Here is a 17,749-nt window from a genome sequence, read left to right as displayed (position 1 = left end):
AAAAGACCTTTGAGATCATCAAGTCCAACCGCTTCCTGTGGGGGTGATATTGGATGAAAAGTCCCAGTCCTGAGAGAGTCTAAAGTAATGAATTGGCACTCTGTTGGCCTACGAGCCTCTCAGATGAAGTTGGGGAATCCCCTGACCATCCTGCTCTGGACAGGTGATTCTGTGGGGAGTGCTGGTGGAAGGAATCTGAAGCAGGACTAGAGCAGGTCAAGTAATAATCCATGAAAAGTCCATGATGACAGCTGAGGTGAGATCAGGGGAGGAGTAAATGAAAGACTGGCACCAGTCTTGACCTCTTTAATTAGTCCTTCCAAGTTGGTAAGCAACAGGTCTCGTAATGCTTCACCTCTGGTCAGACTGTCACCTGGCTTAAGAAATTACCCACAACACATCCGAAGAGTCTCCTGGACCACTTGCAGTTTGCTACTCTGCTTTTCCAAGAACTGTGAGGTGACTGGAACTTTTCACCAGGATTAATGTGATGCTTCTTGTAGTTGAAGAAACTGTCAAGTGACTAGGTATGATATCCTGGGATTATTTTGAGGCACTGTGTCCACTGTGTGGCGCTTGGTCACTGTAAAGTGGCTGTGAATGTGTTCCAACCCTCTTTCCTCTCCTTCATTTACCCTAACGTGCTTTGTGAGAGCAGTTGCTCCATGATTCTTGCAGACTTCTTAGAAAACATCTGTTTCTCCAGCTTTCACCTTTCACTTTCCCATTCTTTCAGAGCCTGTATGCATGGCATCTAATCTGGGCGAGACTGCTTCCTGGAAGATCTTCAACCACACAGTTTCTGTCCCACTGAGAGAAAAATCAGAAAACTGCAAACATTTTGCTTTCTGAGATGTTGGAGATTATCAACAAAGCACAGGCCCAAACCAAGGAGACACAACACCAAGCTGTAGAACTAAATGTAGTAAACACTCAAGCAAAACCACAGCCTTCTTCAATATTCTAATGTTCCCAGCAAAGTGCTGATGTTCTCAGCAATTCCTCTCTTGGTTGGTAACTCAAACACCATGAACATAAGAGACTTTGTCTTTCATTTTGGACCTTGCAGGTTGAAATATCCCCTGAGAGACCCATTTGCATCCATGTGTGTGTGTTTCTGCTTGAATGGGTATTCCACAGGAAGCTATCAGGGTCCCTCCAAGTAGGCACCTCTTGAACTCCAGGGTTATGTCTGGGATATTTCCCAAACCAATGGCTGCCTCAGTACCTAATACCTGGGTAACAGGTCCCTTGCCCTATACATGCTGCAGGCTGCCAGTTCCTGGCACATCAGTCACACAGGCCATCGTTACTCAAGGTCTCACAGTCTGTTGTCACTCAGACAAGACTTAGGTAGCAGTACTGACTGAGGACAGGGCAGCTTCAGAATGCACAAGGTATGCAGCAAGAGCAGAGACAGGGACTTCCTCCCCTGGTTGTGATCAGAAAGGAAAGTCTCACTCAATATGCCCACAGGTAGTGAGGCAGTGAGTAGCTTTGGGAGAGGCTGCAGTGAGAAACTGAGCAGACAAAGCTAGGAATAGGACTCCAGGTCCTACTGCCTTTGGGTGAGTTCCTTTTCCTGTGTGTGGGAAAGTGAGGGTGAGTGGCTAATTGGGCTGGTCACGTATAAACAGGCATCTGGCTCATCAGTGCACTTGTCTGGACACATGCTGTGCCTGACGAGCACAGTCTTTTCCCATCTTCTCATGAAACTGCAGCTCTCTAATATAATTTTAGAATGACTACTTCTAGCACCAAGCCCATGAGAAGAGCAGGAAATGTGCTTCTGCCACAGCTCTGTGGCTACTGACAGACTACATATGCTTGCTGCACCAGTGGGGGGAAATGAACCCTAAATTTCCCTGATTTTGGACTTGTGTCATTTTCCTACACCTGTGGCTCCTTTCAAGAAAGACACCAGAGTTGTTTGACAACTTCACCTCCTTGTGACAAAACGTAAAAGCTGAGAACTCCTCCACACACTACTAAGAATGAGGCTACAAATACCTGCCTTATCTTTATGAGAAAACCTAACCTTGTGAGTTGGGCTTGGGTCTTTCACAGGGAGCTGTTTTCTTTTGCCAGTGCCTTTTTACCCTCTCCTGCCTGCAGCATGGTGCTCTTTAGTCACTGAAACCCTGCAGGAAATCCTGACTGCTCAGATGTAGGAGATTGGTTAAATGTTGGTTAAGAGTGACAGCAACCAGAGCGTGGGACTGTGAATAATGAGGCCCCATGTGGCTGGTGTGACAGGAACTGGTTTTGAGTGGCCATCAGTTTAGGCTGGATCACATACATACCCAGAGTTCAAGAGTTGAACCCCTGGAGGGACCAGCTGGACCCATCCAAGCACTGCAGACACCATAAGGTCTGTTCATCTACCTGAAGGACCTGTTTCCCTGTGTGTGAGGGAAGTGAGTTGTAACATTTACATATGCTACAAAATTCCCTGAGTAAAATAAAAGCAGGTTCACTGATAACAGAAGGAATAGACGGAAAGTCTGTTAATTCTGAAGGAATTCTTTGCACCAACATAAATAATCAGCCTCGTGTTAAATGCCTTTCAATATTGCTACAGAAACACTAAGGGCTACATCTGACAATTTTCTGTGGGAGAAAATGGCTGCTCATGGCTTGAAGGGGCATATTCTTTGTTCAGTAAAAAGCTGGCTGGATGGCCAGGCCCAAATTACTGTAGTGGATATAATCCAGTCAGTGACTTAGTTTGTCAAAGGCAAATTCATCTTTGTCAGTTAATATCAGGTGATTTTAGAGAGGAAAACAACCTAAAGGCTACTTTGGGACAGTGAGTTCAGCTGTGCTGCTGAGTACTGAGTGGCAAAGCTGTTTGATTTTTCTCAGGGACTTGGTTTGAATTCACTCCACATGAGGCTGGATATACTGTGTGAAAAAAGACACTCAAAAGCATCCTCCCTGTGGGTTCCCCATGGCTCCTGCTTTTGTCATGGCTCCACTGACCTGCCAGGGCTGCCCAGAGACCTGGAGTACCCCTACAAAGACTGCTTCCACCCACCTCAGCAGGAAGAGCTGGCAGTACCCCTGGTTCCCAAACATATATCTCAGAATGCACATTTGGCAGTATTCCCTTTCCTGGCATCTGCCCAGGCACTGCAGCAATGATCCCAGCTCCCATTTGTCTCCTGCCACTTCTTCCAAAGACCAGCCTTCCTCCTCCTCCTCCTTCTCCTCTGAGAACATCCTTTCACTCTGCAGCCGGCAGGTTTCAGTCCTGGGGCCGTTCCTGTGTGTGTCTGCTCGTTGTTGCTGCTACAGTGTGCCATTCCATGGTGAGTGTGTTTGTCTGAACATCCATCGCTTTCTCTCTCCGTGTGGAAGGATTGCAGAGCTGTTCTGCATGCGTGAGTGCATTTATCTGTCTCTGCCTGCCTTACCCTGGCTAAAGGCTTGGAGGCTTCTGTGTGTCTGTCTGCATTTGCTGCCTTGTCCTGCCAGGCCACATTTGAGATCTCTAAGATCAAGGATAGCAGGCTGAAGTCCAAATTCACAATATTTCTAAATTCAGTCTCTTACCTGACAGAAAATAAATTACAAGCACATGCAAATGTATGCATTCTGTAATTTGGATCCTTAAAAGCAGTTGCCAGTAAACCAGGATTTCCACTGCAAGTGAAGAATCATATCTTTAATCTTTCATCAATGTAGCAACTCTCAATTTTATCAAGTAGGGGATATCTTCCTGGGAATTCCAGAATCTGGGGGATTATCCAAGTACAGTTGAAAGAAACTGACAAGGATGGCTGACTAATGATAGAAGCACCAGAGAGAGAGAGAGAACACATATGCTTTCTCATATGAGTAAAGCAATGAGAATTATCCCTGTCCTTACATTTGATGGCGAGTCAAGTCCAAGCCCCTGGATGCAGGTTTGGACCTGTTGACTTTTATTCCTTTTCCTTTGATTATTTTTTTACTTTACCCAGGCTGGGAGGGAACTGAATGCTCATGCATAGCGTGCTCCCTAGTGCAAGGTTAGAAAGCCTTCCCAAGACAGCTCTCCCGCCCTCCACCCCGGTTTTGTTAACAATCAATCACTTTAATCCTAGGGAAATGGGGCAGATCACCAGGGATTCGGTTTACCCTTGCCTCGGCACATAGCAGAGCCGTAACCCGCTGGCTCATAGCGTTGCAAGTAAAGCGTAAGGATGAGGAGAGTTCTCAGCCTCCCTGGTGAGCCGCGCTGGAGAGGCAGAGCGGGGAGGCTGCCCCTTCCCCGGACTGTTTGCAGGCTGGAGGGGGGCACCTCTCCCCTGTGGGCTCCGCGCTTCCCCTCTCCGCTGCGCGTACCCCCATCCCCGCCGGGGTCCCCGAAGCGAACATCCCCGTGTCTGTTCTGAGCACGTCAGTAACAACCGAACACCGCACAAGTTCTCCTTGCCTTTTCCTTTGCACCTGCTGGTGCTCTCAGATAATTCCTCCTCACTTTCCCAGTTCACTGGGGAAAACAACTGGGGCAAGTTGATGGTGACTGTCTCCCATGACTGTGTGCAGGGCTGGCCAGGCTCCCGGGCTGTCTCCTCCTCGCTACCCTATTCCTAGGAAAGCATTCCTCACCTGGACCTGCAGACAGCACCAAACATTCTGTCCCAGGAAACAGATGCTGGTTTGCTGAGATCCCAGTAAGAAAGGCACTCAGATTCCACAAAGTATCATTTGAAATGTCATTTCTTAAAGCTGACACTATAAAGAACGAGATAACAGATAATTTTACATCCCCTCAGATGCTGGAAACCCCCGGGCTGTGCAGCATGGAACGGGCCTCCAATCAGCATGAAGCTTATTACAATGCGCGTGTTGCGGAGGTGGCTCTGTTACTATGAGCTGGCTGAGGTTATACTGCGGCCAGAGGATTTGTGCAGATCAGCACAGGCTTGAAAGGAAAGCTGCATGTGCAGCACAGCACAGTCCTGTACCTCCTTGGGTGAACTAACTCCTCGATGTACAGTGATCCCCCATCCCCATGGGGATCATTATAGCAGAAAATTCACAGCTCTCCTTCCCTTTCTCATTCTGTCCCCCCTGGCACCCCCCTCACTTGTCATTCATCCCTCCTCTTCCTGTGCCTTTTGACAAATCCTCTTGCAGGGATGTAGAAGTTAATTCTAATTTGTCTATTTTAAATACCTACATTTATACATAACACATATACACATAACAATCTTAAAATTAATCCTAATTTCCTAATAACAAGAGGTTCTCCCTCTTGTTTAAATTTAAGAATGAGATTTAGTTGTTGAAACATGGGTGTCTAGTATAATTTCAGATGTCTCACTTTATGCTCTTTCCTATGTAGAAGCTGTCTTCAAATGAAGAGTCAAAATGAGGAAAAGTGGCATCCTGACCAAACAGTATAGGCCTAGGGGTGAGTTGGGGACAGAACAGTGGCATCTGTGAGCAGTGGGGAAGTGAGCTGGGAGAGGAATGTGGGAAGGAACTGATTTATTGGGTGGTTGACAGGCACATCTCACCGTATTTTGGGAATTCAGGGGCATGGACTGTAGTCAGCCTTCACTTTTTATGGTTGGCATAGCAAGAGATGTTTTTGTAAGTGTGATCCATCTCACCCACAGTGCTGAAGGTTTTTCCAGGGAACCCATCACAAAGTGGGAGAATGATGCAGGAGAGAGATCTACCACTGTGGGATGGGGGGCAAACACTCCTCAGTGCTATCATATTGCATCACCTCTACTGTGGTGCTAACTCATCCCCTATTGAATTGTGATGGGACACCTAGGTACATCACTTGATTGCTGAGTTGCGCCATTCCCTCCAGGTGAATGATACTGTTTTCTGTACACCATCTCCTTCCAAGACATTACATCAACTCCTATGCAGGTCTTCCACCTTTCTTTGCTAAGTGTCACTCTGTTCCTACTACAGCATATGGTGGTTCAACCCCAAACAGTGTCTGAGCACCACACACTACTCACTTGTTGCCAGATGAGAGACAGACAAGAGCCTCCCTGGGATGGGATAAGAACAGTTTACTGACAAAAATCACTGTGAAAGGGGAACAACAACAGTCTGTGCAAAATTACACTCACATCTGGTGATAACACAGAGTACGTTAATGACCCAACAGTAACACAGAGTACTGCACCAACACGAGGACTGACCTGACAGCCCAGTCACGCTCAGACTGCCCTGGAGGCACCCAGGTGCACCCTTCCCTGAGCAGCCCCTCTTATGCAGGAGTGATGTCAGATGGTGTGGAAAACAGCCTGGGCTAACATTGCTCAGCTGTGCTGACTGCCTGGGGAGGTTAACTCTGGCCTGGCCAGAATCAGCACACAGTGTTACGCCATTCTGGACCAAGTTTCCTCCATGCAATCATGTGTGACAGCTGTTGTGTCTTCCTCAGGCTTATTCCAGAAAGGAATATGGTTCTTTTCTTCCTATCCTGAGATTGAACTGGAAAATATGACAGTAAAAGTAACCATCCAAGACTTTGTGGCTGATGTGGTGTCTGAGCTGGTCTTCCAAAATATGCAGCAAGTCTCTAAGGAGATCATGTTTATCTTTCCTGTGGATTCTGACACTGTTGTACACACCTTCTACGCTACCATGGGGGATACGTGTATTGAAGCAAAGCTCTTGAAGAAGGAGGAGGTACTGAGATTGTGGTGGGAGGGGGTAGTCATCAGATTGGCATGAAGAGTAGAAGTGAGAGAATTTAAACTTGCAGGAAACCTCAGTGATGCATTTTTCTCCCTCTGTGACAGGCCCAGAAGCTGTACAAAGCCACTTCGGGCATGGAGAATTTAAGATACCTGCAGGATCAGTGGGATCTTTGGGGTCCTGTGTTTGCTTGTTTCTTGGGAACCTTGCCTCCTAACAGGGAAGTTACCATCAGCCTGTGCTATGTCCAGGAGCTGACACTGCATCCTGATGGAGCTGCCCTATTTCGCTGGCCACGTGAGCTGTTCCCCTGGAGAAAATACATTAGTGAGTGATCCCCTAGGTTCTTCCCCCCAGCATCCCTCCAAAGGGGACACCCCATATGTGTGTGCATGCCTCAGTGTGAGAATCTGAATATTCCCTGTTGCACCTCACAGTCAGAAACTCCACAGGTCTTCCCATATATCCCACAGCAAGAGTTCCCTACACACAAATCACAGTGTGAGTCTCCAGATTCACCACCACCCCACTAAGCACCACAGTGAGGGGTGTCTCACATGCCACTTTTCGTCCCTATTCACAACACCCAGTGCCTTACCATAGCTGTCTGCTGCCCTACGATGTCTTCTTTCCTCTTCCCAGACGTCTTTCTCACTGCAGGCTATGTGTGTTCTGAAGAGGAGATATCCAAAAGCCTGCACTTCAACATCTGTCTGAAGTCAACCCATGGTGTGTCCCATGTAGACATTAACAGCAGCTACACCCCTCTGCAATACACAGCTCCAGATCAGAAGTCTGCTGAGGTACAGCCCTGCCAGCTGCTAGAATTCCAAAGGGGGAGAGGAAGGAAAGGTCTGCAGCCTGGGGACTCCTGCAGGGTATCTTGATACTTAGGACTCCCCAACCCTTTTATTTGGTTCTCTTTCTTCCCCACACCCCACTTGTCCTCAGGTCTCCTTGAAATTGCCACCCTGGATGCACGATGATCTGAACTTGTTGGTGTATTACAGAGGGTCTCACACTCTCAGTGCTGTCGTGGAGAGGAGAGATCCCACAGCCCCACCTGGTGAGTGAGGAATGTGGAAGTGGGCATTAAGGACAGAGCATCAGTGAGATTGGGGTGATCTGAGGGGCTTTTCAGGCAGAACTGAAGGCTATGTGGAAGATAAAAGCAAAGAGGCAGGGAAGTGGCCTCCAACACTCCTTGTTTCTCAACACACTCCAGGCTCTCTGCTGGGAGACCCTGTGGTGATGGTGACATTGACACCCTACATTCCTGAGGTTGTGACAAATTCAGGCCAGCTTGGTGAATTCCTTTTTCTCATGGACCGCAGCCTCTTCCAGGATGCACAGGTACTACTAGAAGAGATTTTAAGGGAGTGATTTTCCACACTGGCCATGTCCAGCTGGTGAGCATAGAGGCAAGATGCTACACAAAGGGAGATGTTCAGCCTAGTTTCCGCATCTGAGCTCTGCCCATCCCTCCATCTGTCCCCAGAACACACTGCTCTTCCTCCTCAAGAGTTTGCCTCTGGGCTGTTACTTCAATGTCTACAGTTTTGGGGCCACTTTCAGAGCCTTCTACCCGTGAGTTGGGGGTGATGATGGGGCAAGACTAAGGGGTAAGTAGAGCATGACTTTTCTATGGGAAACTATGGGACAAGCTCTTGCCTGAGGGCAGTTATGGGGCAATATATGTTGGGGGTAGAGATGGTAAGGCCTCTTTTCAGGGTGCTTCTGTAGCACTTGAAGTGAGGTAGAGCTTTTCTAGAGAGTGGCCATGGGAGGGTAGACATGGGCCAGGTTCTTCTCCTCTGACACCCTGTCTGCCCTCCTTCAGGCAGAGTGTGGAATACACGCAGGAAAGCATGAACCATGCAGTGGGGTGCATCTCCTCCATCTGCCCTGATGTGGGGGACTGTGACCTGTTGGGCCTCCTAAAGTCTATTTACAGCACTCCTCTCCTTCATGGGCACCTCCGTCAGGTATCAGGGGCCAAAGGGTTATGGGGAGGGGAATATGTGTAAACGATGGGGTAAACTTCAGGGCTCAGGGTAAGATACTCTGCTGCTGTTTGCACTAGGAAGGAGGCACCCTCATGGCACAAAGCGACACCATCTTTGGAGTGGACAGCTTGGGAGGGCTTCTGGGGAATTTGTCTGTATTTGGGGAAGGTGGATCTTCCTTGTGGGGTGTCTGCTTGTGCTAGGAGGTGTTCTGATGTTAAAGAAGAGAGACACACAGTCTCTCCTCCTGTTTGAAGGCCAGTGGGCATGGGAGGATAAGGGAGAAAAGTGGGAAGGCTGCTTGCATTTTAGTAGCTTGTCTTTCCTTTATGGGGGTGCCCAACCCTAGCAATATTTGGTTCCCCTCCTCTCTTCCTCAGCTTTTCATCTTCATCCAAAGGAAGGTCTTCAGTGATGAGGAAGCTGTCATGGCTGAGGTGTACCGGTACCGGGACCAGCACCGGTAATGGGGGAGACTTTTTCCTGTCGCTCAACATGCTACTCAAAACCTTCCTCTTCCCCTGACTGTCAGAGTCCTTTAAACACTCTTACAGATCCTATTCTGTCTCAGATCTTCCATTTACCACAATAGCACTTCAGTAACAGCCCCCCACACACATACTTTCCTTACCTCAGTAAGACTACCTATATTCCTCATGTAGCAGAACTCCTCTCCCAATCTTTTCCTGTTATTCTCAGGACTTTATTTCCCCCTCAAGTACCTCAAAGTGCTCTGTGGGTCCAAAGCCACGATTTCCCTGCCCAGCATGCAGCGTCTCTCACATCCAAGCAGATTGGAAAACTCTTAGCTACAGTTTCATTTCTATGAACAGAAGCATCCTTACCTCTCCAGACTCTGTGTATTGTAGCATTCTTTGGTGTCTCTCACCTTTGTCCCATCTTTAACTTCCCCCTATTTTCCTTCACAGGTGTTTCTGTTTTCCTACCAACAGATGTGACATCTTCAACCTTTTCCAGGCCATGGCTCTGGAAACCAAAGGTGAATGTGTGTGCGTCCATTCTAAGATGGACATGACATCTGAGGTAATGACCGAGATACTTGCGCTTCCAGAACCTCCCTTGCTCTATTCAACCATGCATAGTTCTCCTGAGCATGCAAAGAAATCCAAATACCACCATCAACTTGAAATCAAAAAGTTGCTACAACTTCCCACCCCCTAAACTTGGAGGGAACCCATGTGGTCTGTGATCTCTTCTTCCTTTTCATCAGGCAGTGAAGTACCTGCAGCAGGCTCTGCAGCCCACAGCTAGTGGTATCTCAATACATTGGGAGCTTCCACCTGGCCTGGAGGTGTCAATGATCAGAAAAGCTCCTGAGATGATGATCCGGGGTCATCATAGCTTCATCTATGCCCAGATCCATGGGCAAGCACAGGTGAGAGTGATCCAGGATCCATATGCACTGAGGCAGGGTTTTCTGGAAGGTAAAGGACCCAGTTTCTGTTTCACCTTCCCATCACTGGGAGTCCTTCATGTTTGCTAGACTTGTGAAAGACCACTATTAGGGCTCTGTGAACCTTCTTCCCCTACCCCCCACACCCCCTGAGATGCTATCCCTGCTCCCACTGTGGACATCTACCTCAGTAAAGCAAGAAGGAAATGCAGATGAGATTTTCTGTGCATGCAGATGAGCTTTTCTGTCTGACTCTTTTCTTTGTGTCTGCAGGATCCAGAACAGGGTGAGGGAGCTGTCTCCCTTCTGTACCATGTGGGCAGCCAGTCCTTCAATTACACACTCAGGTTCTCACTTTTCCCATCAGCAGATGAAAGGTGAGATGGTAACACACTTGCCCATGAGGCAGAGTGCTAATGGTTCTGAAGGAAGGGCAGCAGATATGCTTTGCTAGCATCCTTCCCACTGTAGCCTGAGGTGGGAAGAGAATCCGGGCATCCAGTGCTCCCCCCTTGTCCCCTCTGCCCTGACCTCGGGAGAGGATCTGGATGACTATTACCCACTGCCCCCTCCTCTTTACTCCACATGTCCCCTGAGATGGAATCAAGGTCTAACTCCCTACCTCTGCAGGCTGGCTGTGCACCGCATGGCCATGAGGCACCTGCTGTGGAAACTGGCCTGGGAGGGAACAAGTGAGACAGTGATGGACATCTGGCACAGCACAGTTCAGCCCAGCCTCAGCCTGGGGGTTCCATCCCCCTTCACGTCTAACGTGGCAGTAGTCACAAAACAGTGGGATGCCTGGCACCATGGTAAGGGCAGAAACAGTGACTGAGAGGGGAAAGCAGGACTTGTTGGTCTGATGTCTGCTAACCATCTGCAGCCCCTTATCGTGTGGGACAGACCACTTTTTTTGCCTATATAAACTACCCATATGTCTAACTCCTATTGCCTGGTTTCTCTCCCCAGATTCTTTGCCTCCAGACTCCTCCACGTTGTTCTCTTCCTCTTGCAACCTGGTTCCCTGCCAGCTACTTTGGTTACATGGCTCCAGGCCTGTGTGGTTCAAGTCCACCAAGTTTTGGATGGCCAAGAAGTACCAGTTCTGCCTTGAGATGCTTGGTAGCAAAGCCCCTGACACTGAAGCACTCCCATGGCTTTTAGCATCTCATGAAGGTAAGGAGAAGCTTCTCAACCAAAGAACTGCATTACATTCAATAAAAACAAGTGCAAAGTCTTGCCTCAGGGGTGAAATAACCCTATGCAACAATCCAGGTCCAGGGCACACACACTCAAGGAAGCATCTCTGCAAAAAGTTGTCCCAGTGGACAACTAGTTCCACAGAAGTCAGCATCATGCTCTTGCAACAAAGAAAGCCAACAGCATCCTGGGCTGTATTAGCAAGAGTGTAGCCACTAGGTCCAGTGAAGTGATCCTTCCTCTCTACTCAGCACTGTTTGGTAGGTTGCATCCTGAGGTATTGTGTCCAGCTTCTGCTTCCATTACAAGAAAAGCATGGACATAGTGGAACACATCTAGTGGAGAGCCACTAAACTGAGGAATTAAGGCACGTGGCATGTGAGGAGAGGCTGAGAGAGCTGGGTTTGTTCATCTTTAAGAAGAGTATAGCTTATTTCTGTCTACAGTGTGCTGACTGGAGGAAAATATAAAGAAACCAGAGGTGGACTCTTGGAAGGGCACAGCTTTAGGATAAGAGGCAACAGGTCCAAGTTAGAACATGGGAAATGCTGAATGGGTATGAGAATTTTTTAATTTATTTTATCATAAGGATAATGAAAAACTGGTGGAATCTCTGTCCTTAGTGCTATTCAAGACTTGAATAGACAGATACCTGAGCTGTTCTAATGAGACCTGCTTTGAGTAGGGATTTGGACAAGATGATTTCCAGAGATTCCTTCCAACCTCTGTATACCTTTAGACCATCCTTAAATGGCCCTTACTTCTACCCTAACTGCTCTGTGCTTGAGTGCTTCCTTTTCTACCCATAAAAGCTCTTAAATCTGTTCTAGAACTGAGCAATGCCTGGGGCTATAATGACCTACAGGCTATGCTTGGCCCTCCTCAACTTCAATTCTTTGTGATTCAGTGCTGTTGTAGCTCCAAAGTAGTCCTGGGATGTGGAAAGGAAGAACTCATGCTGAGGCTAGTATATTCAAGAGTGGATGATGGAGGACACCTGTGGGGCCCTTAACAATGAACATGGGCCATAATGGGGAAAGTGACAGGAAGGAGTGATGTTCATGGGTATTAGTGATGTTCATGGGTAGAATTACCGAGTAAAGTATAGGACAGATTTTAGTGTATTTATGAAGAGCTGGTAAGATTTGTGTATGCTCTGGGAGGTCCAGAAAAGGTTCAGGATGCTTGTGGAGGACTGTGAAAAAATGGGAAAGTCCAGAGAGAGAATGGAGGACAATTGAGTATACCTGTAGAAGGCAGAATTTAAGGTTACCAAGCATTGCTTATCTCATATGAGCTGTGTGAATGATTCTGTCTTTCAGAGCGGGAGCCTTCTTCTGAAGAGCAGATGATGGAAGAATCACCAGTATCCAACATCAGTTGGGACTGGAAAACCTCACCACTGTCAACAAGACTGTGTGACTTCTCTGGGCTCAGGGTAGTGGTGGCTCTTCAGAATGCAAATGGTTCCTGGGCCTTCACCACAGCCCTGGCCTCTGCCTTAGGGCTCAGCAGTGCTGATGTTGATGGACAAAGGCCCACTGAGGTAAGCAGATTAGGAGTAGGAGTGGAGCACTGTTATGAGCTGAACCTTCCTCTGTTCCAAGTTTCTGGTCAGAAATGAACTAAGAGAAAGAGATGAAAGCAGATGGGATATAGAGGTTATGGAAGGGGACTGTAGGGGTTGCAGAGGTACTTGTCAACTTTCTAAGTTGAGGATTTCAGAAACTTAGAGTCCATTTGTGTGTATGTGTGAAGGTCTTAATTTTTTTCTACATGCTGGCTTAGGTCTGATCTTTCTTTTTCTTTCTTCACTGATTGTTCTTTCTGCTCCTCCTGCCCCAGGATGTGCAGTTAACTGCATGGGCCACAGTTTTGGCCTTAGTCTGGTTGCACCGGTATAAGTGGAATGTACCTTGGTCAGAGCTCCTGGAAGCCAAAGCGTGTAGGTGGCTACAGGACCATGCTGGTAAGAAGATTTTGCTGGGTCAAGTCATGCTGTGAGATTTTTTTCACCAAAGCCACAGCTGAAACATTAACCAATGTCCCTCTTTCCCAGTGCTTGTGTATAGCAGTCTATGAGACTGTCAATACATACTGTCTTCCCCTACTGAGTTGTGATCCCCCTCTACTTTTTCTCTCTTTTTGCAGAGTTACAGCTGGATAAATACCTGGAGGCAGCAAATTCCCTGCTAGGCTGCTTTGTGCAGCCCACTGTCTTCAGGATTTGAACTTACCCTCCTGCTAGTGGTGGGCAAGAAGCTGGGAGGGGACACATCCAGGATAAAGGGATATTCCATATCATTAACATCATGCAGTTATGGGAGTGACTTGGTGCCTAGTTGCTATCCAGGGCCAACTCACCACAAGATGACTTGTTCACACATTTGCTCTCTACCATGATATGAGAGATTCCCCATGGTTATTTCTGAAAGATAACCCTAATTACATATGCTAAACTTTGCTTCATTTTTCTGCATTCTGCTCTAAACCCAAACTCTAAGGTTTACCCAAATAGTCATCTGCTCAAAATACCAAATTGCAAGGAGAAAAATCCTGTTCAGATACTACAGAAAAAGACCTTCATTAATTCCTCCCTCCCTTCCTCTCTCCCTCCCTCTCTCCCTTGGGATTTGGTTGCCTAAATGGGGATTCCTCATGCCATTTATGATGCTCCAGGATTTTCAGGTGTATTGGGTTTACATGGCAAGGTTTTGGTAGTGCTGAAGGGGAGACCTCTGTGGGAAAAGGCGGCTCTGTGCCAGTCACAGATGGTTCCAAAACAGCTGTGGGCCAAGGCTGAATCAATCATCAAGGTTAGTGGCATCCCTGTAAAAGACACTTTAGAAAAGGTAAAAAATGCCACAGAGGCAGAGCAGGAGGGGAAAAAAGAATGAGAACAGTGGAGCAAACGTCAAGATAAGAGGGAGAGGAGGAGGTATTTCCCTGCAGCCATGGTGGAGCAGATATTCATGCTGTAGTCCATGAATACCCTATGATGGAGCAGATGGATGTTTGCAGCCCATGGTGAGGACCCACGCTGGAGCAGAATATAAGTGTGAGGAAGAAGGAGTGCCAGAGAGAAACTGCTGTGTATTGATCATAGCCCCCTATCCTTCATCCCCCCAGTATGGATGATGCGAGTAGGAGTAGAGGAAGAGTCAGAAGTGAAGAAGGGAAGGAATTCGGGGACTTGTAGGGAGAGGTTGTTTTAGTTTTTGTCTTTGTATCTCACCATCCTACTCTAACTGTCAATAAATTAATCTTCCCCAAGTCAAATATGTTTTGCCTGTGATGTGAATTGCAAGTAATCTCCCTGATTTTCACCTTATATCCATGTCCCTTCCCCGCGCCCCCCCATCCTATTGAGGAAGAGGAGTGAATAAGCAGCTGGGCAAAGTCAAAATGTACGAAAAATTAATCCTATTTTTTACATCTACACTTTTTACGGTGATTTTTTTGGTGCAGTTGAATCACACAAGAATAAATCCATTTTACCTTATATGCAAAGGTAGTAATAGCATCCCAGAAATCCCCTAAAATATTAACACAAAGTTGATTTGCTACCCCAGAACCTCTTAATAGCCTCCTCCTGGACCGTCTTGTTTCTCAAGCTGTGTATGAGGGGATTGATTTCTTTTGCTTCTGCATGTGACCTTTGCTTTTGCTCTACAAAACTGCCTTTAGCTTGACCCTAAGTCAAGCTAAGTCAGTATTTTTTCCTGTCTTTTTTTCTCCCCGCCTTGTCCTGCTGAGAATGGGGGTGATAGAGTGGGTTGGTGGGAAGCTGGAACCCAGCCAAAGTCAGCTCACCACACCAACAAATTAAAATGATTCAGCTGCTAAAAATTAGGCTACAGTGATTCCTGCACATGGACAGCCAAAATGAAGGAATTGGTGTCAAACACCCATGTTAGGGTTTGGGACTGAGGGTAGGAGGAGGTGAAAGGAGTGATAATTTACTTTGAGAAAGGAATGTACAGTACATGTAGTTAGGATGAGTTACAAAGCAGATCTTGTGAACAGTCATTTATTTAGATTTAAACTGATCAGGACACAGATGCACATCTTGCACTCTAGTCACAATCGTACTTTATGTACCTGAGACAGTAAAGGAACAACAAACACTCCAGTGGTGACATAACAAAATGGACACCATGAAAATATATCTCTGGGTTTCACATCATGTTTGCAAAGAAATGTCCCAGCCTCTTATGCAGTCTCTCTCACACAATCTTAGACATGTCCCTTTTTACAATAGCTGATTATATGCTCCATAAGCATCTATAAAGCAGAAGGAAGGTGAAATAGAGATGTAGGTAGGTAGGCTTATCTAAAGTATTTGTGAGCATTACCCTGGATTTGTTCCAATACTGATATATCGTTCTGCAAAAGCTGCTGTCATGAGGAAGTGAAAATTGCATGTATAATGAACTCTTTTAACAATCTTCTTTAAAAAGGATGAATATTACATAAATTGTCCCTTATTGGAAAACCAAATGTTTGTTACCAAGAATTCAGGGGACATCTAAGGGAGAAAGATTGATTATTTATTTCTGCATAATAATCTGTGGATGGTTAATTTTCTCATGCCAGATTTGATGTCATTGTTCCTTATGGTGTAGATGACTGGATTTATCACTGATGGCAACACGGAATAGAGAAGAGAAGTTGTGAGATCCAGAGCTGAAGGGGAGCTGGAAACAGGCTTAAGATATGCAAAAGAACCAGTGCTAATAAACAAGGAGACCACAATGAGATGAGGAATGCAGGTTGAAAAAGTTTTACGCTGTTTTTCCTTGACAGGAATTCTCAAGACCACAGTGAAAATCTGAATGTAGGACACACTTATAAAAGCAAAGCAGATGACAGCTAAAAGGAAGCTAAATGAAAGAACTCCAGCTTCACTAATGTATGAATGGGAGCAGGAAATCTTGAGAAGCTGTGGAACTTCACAAAAGAACTGGTCAATGATGTTGGACTTGCAGAAGGATAAATGAAAGGTGTTCCCAGTGTGGAGAGCAGCGTAAGGGATGCAGCTGAGCCATGCACTGGCTGCCATGCAAATGCAAGAAGTCCTCTTCATGATTGTCTTGTAGTAAAGAGGTTTGCAGATGGCAATGTAACGGTCATATGCCATGACAGTGAGTAAAGCAAGATCAGCAGCACCAAAGACATGGAAGAAAAAGACTTGGGCAGCACAGTCAGAATAGGAGATGGCTGTGGTATTTAATAGAAAATTCACGATTGACTTAGGGAGAGTGACAGAGATGGTTGAAAGGTCTAAGATGGACAAATTCATCAGGAAAAAGTACATGGGGGTGTGAAGGTGGTTATTGACAGCTATGACCACAATGATGAGAAAGTTTTCCACCAGGCCAATCAGATAGATCCCCAGAAATAATATAAAGTGGAGTATCTGCATTCCTTGAGTATCAGAGAATCCCAGGAGAAGAAACTCTGTCACAGTGCTTTGGTTAAACATCTTCTTTCTAGAGTCTTGATGGAAACTGTGAAGGGAAAGTCAAGGATTTGTGCAGTCTAGATATGAAAGATGCAGTCACCTTATACCTTAATGTCAGGATAAACTTAAAGAAGTAGATACAAACCAATTTACCTTAGAATGAGCTGTGTACATCTGCCTCACAGCATCACTGCAGGGATATGAAGAATGCAGCAAGAAAACAAGTCTTTTAATGTCTCGCTTCAGTCTTGGGAGTAGCACTCTGGAGTCCTGCACAAAAGCACAGGTGCAAAGCTAGTCTGTGGTGTATTCTTCTATTACAAAGTCAAAACAACTTGCTAATAGAAGGCCTTTCATAAATTGGGAATCCAGCTATGGTCTCATTTAGAAATCTGGATGTAGATCCCCCCTGCTAGTGGGATATGGATTCATAGTACAACATCTGGCAACAGCAGTTGACTGTCTTGTCACTGTAACAAAGGAAAGGATTTCCTCTTGGCATGTTAATATTATCAGGTGATTTAGCTTGGCTTTATCTTGTTTTATTTGGTTGGGTTTTTTTATTGGAACACTAAATTTATATATTTTTTCATCTTTGTTTTAAAATTTCTGTCTGATGCTGGACTGTAAAGAAGTGGCTATCATTTTCTGTAGCTCCCTAGGGTAATTTAGACATAAATCCAAAAGTGATAGACATACCAAAGGATGCTTGGCAGCCTGTCCCTGCCCAAGGGATCATTTGAATGTGCAAGCACTATGACATGTCTTGATGCAATAGAAAATTTTAAGGAACAGAATATCATGTTTATTTCAAATCAGCTCTACAGCTCTCAAAGACCCATTTAGGAGAAAACATGGGAGCTCAAATATTTAGGTCCTCTGTAACCCTATATGGTGCAGAAAATTCAAAGAAGATATCCAAAGGTGAAGCTAAATCCTTGTTCACTGTCCTTTTCCCTCATCCCCAACAGTTGTCTACTTCCTCCCTTTGAGACAATATACTTA

General features: G+C 46.2%; 2 protein-coding genes across 2 annotated transcripts; one reads left to right on the top strand and one right to left on the bottom strand.

The window, feature by feature from the left end:
• Window positions 1–5,361: 5,361 nt before the first annotated feature.
• On the top strand, window positions 5,362–13,511 carry LOC311201345 (von Willebrand factor A domain-containing protein 5A-like; the record flags this gene model as incomplete). The annotated part of the gene is made up of 17 exons (XM_084275722.1): window positions 5,362–5,404; window positions 6,404–6,651; window positions 6,765–6,987; window positions 7,321–7,463; window positions 7,612–7,726; window positions 7,886–8,013; window positions 8,159–8,247; window positions 8,501–8,645; window positions 9,047–9,129; window positions 9,596–9,710; window positions 9,898–10,062; window positions 10,354–10,457; window positions 10,711–10,892; window positions 11,050–11,256; window positions 12,603–12,826; window positions 13,135–13,249; window positions 13,432–13,511. The coding sequence occupies 17 exons, from the start codon at window positions 5,362–5,364 to the stop codon at window positions 13,509–13,511; spliced, it is 2,409 nt and encodes an 802-aa protein (XP_084131848.1).
• A 2,234-nt stretch (window positions 13,512–15,745) lies between these two features.
• On the bottom strand, window positions 15,746–16,892 carry LOC311201346 (olfactory receptor 14I1-like). Its single transcript, XM_084275723.1, has one exon. The coding sequence runs from the start codon at window positions 16,763–16,765 to the stop codon at window positions 15,827–15,829; it is 939 nt and encodes a 312-aa protein (XP_084131849.1). The 5' UTR covers window positions 16,766–16,892; the 3' UTR covers window positions 15,746–15,826.
• Between the last annotated feature and the right edge of the window lie 857 nt (window positions 16,893–17,749).

Source organism: Gallinula chloropus, assembly GCF_964237585.1.
Source record: "Gallinula chloropus genome assembly, chromosome: 26".
NCBI classification, from domain to species: domain Eukaryota; kingdom Metazoa; phylum Chordata; class Aves; order Gruiformes; family Rallidae; genus Gallinula; species Gallinula chloropus.
The sequence above is the reverse complement of the archived record's forward strand: the minus strand, read 5'-3'. Positions and strand labels throughout refer to the sequence as shown.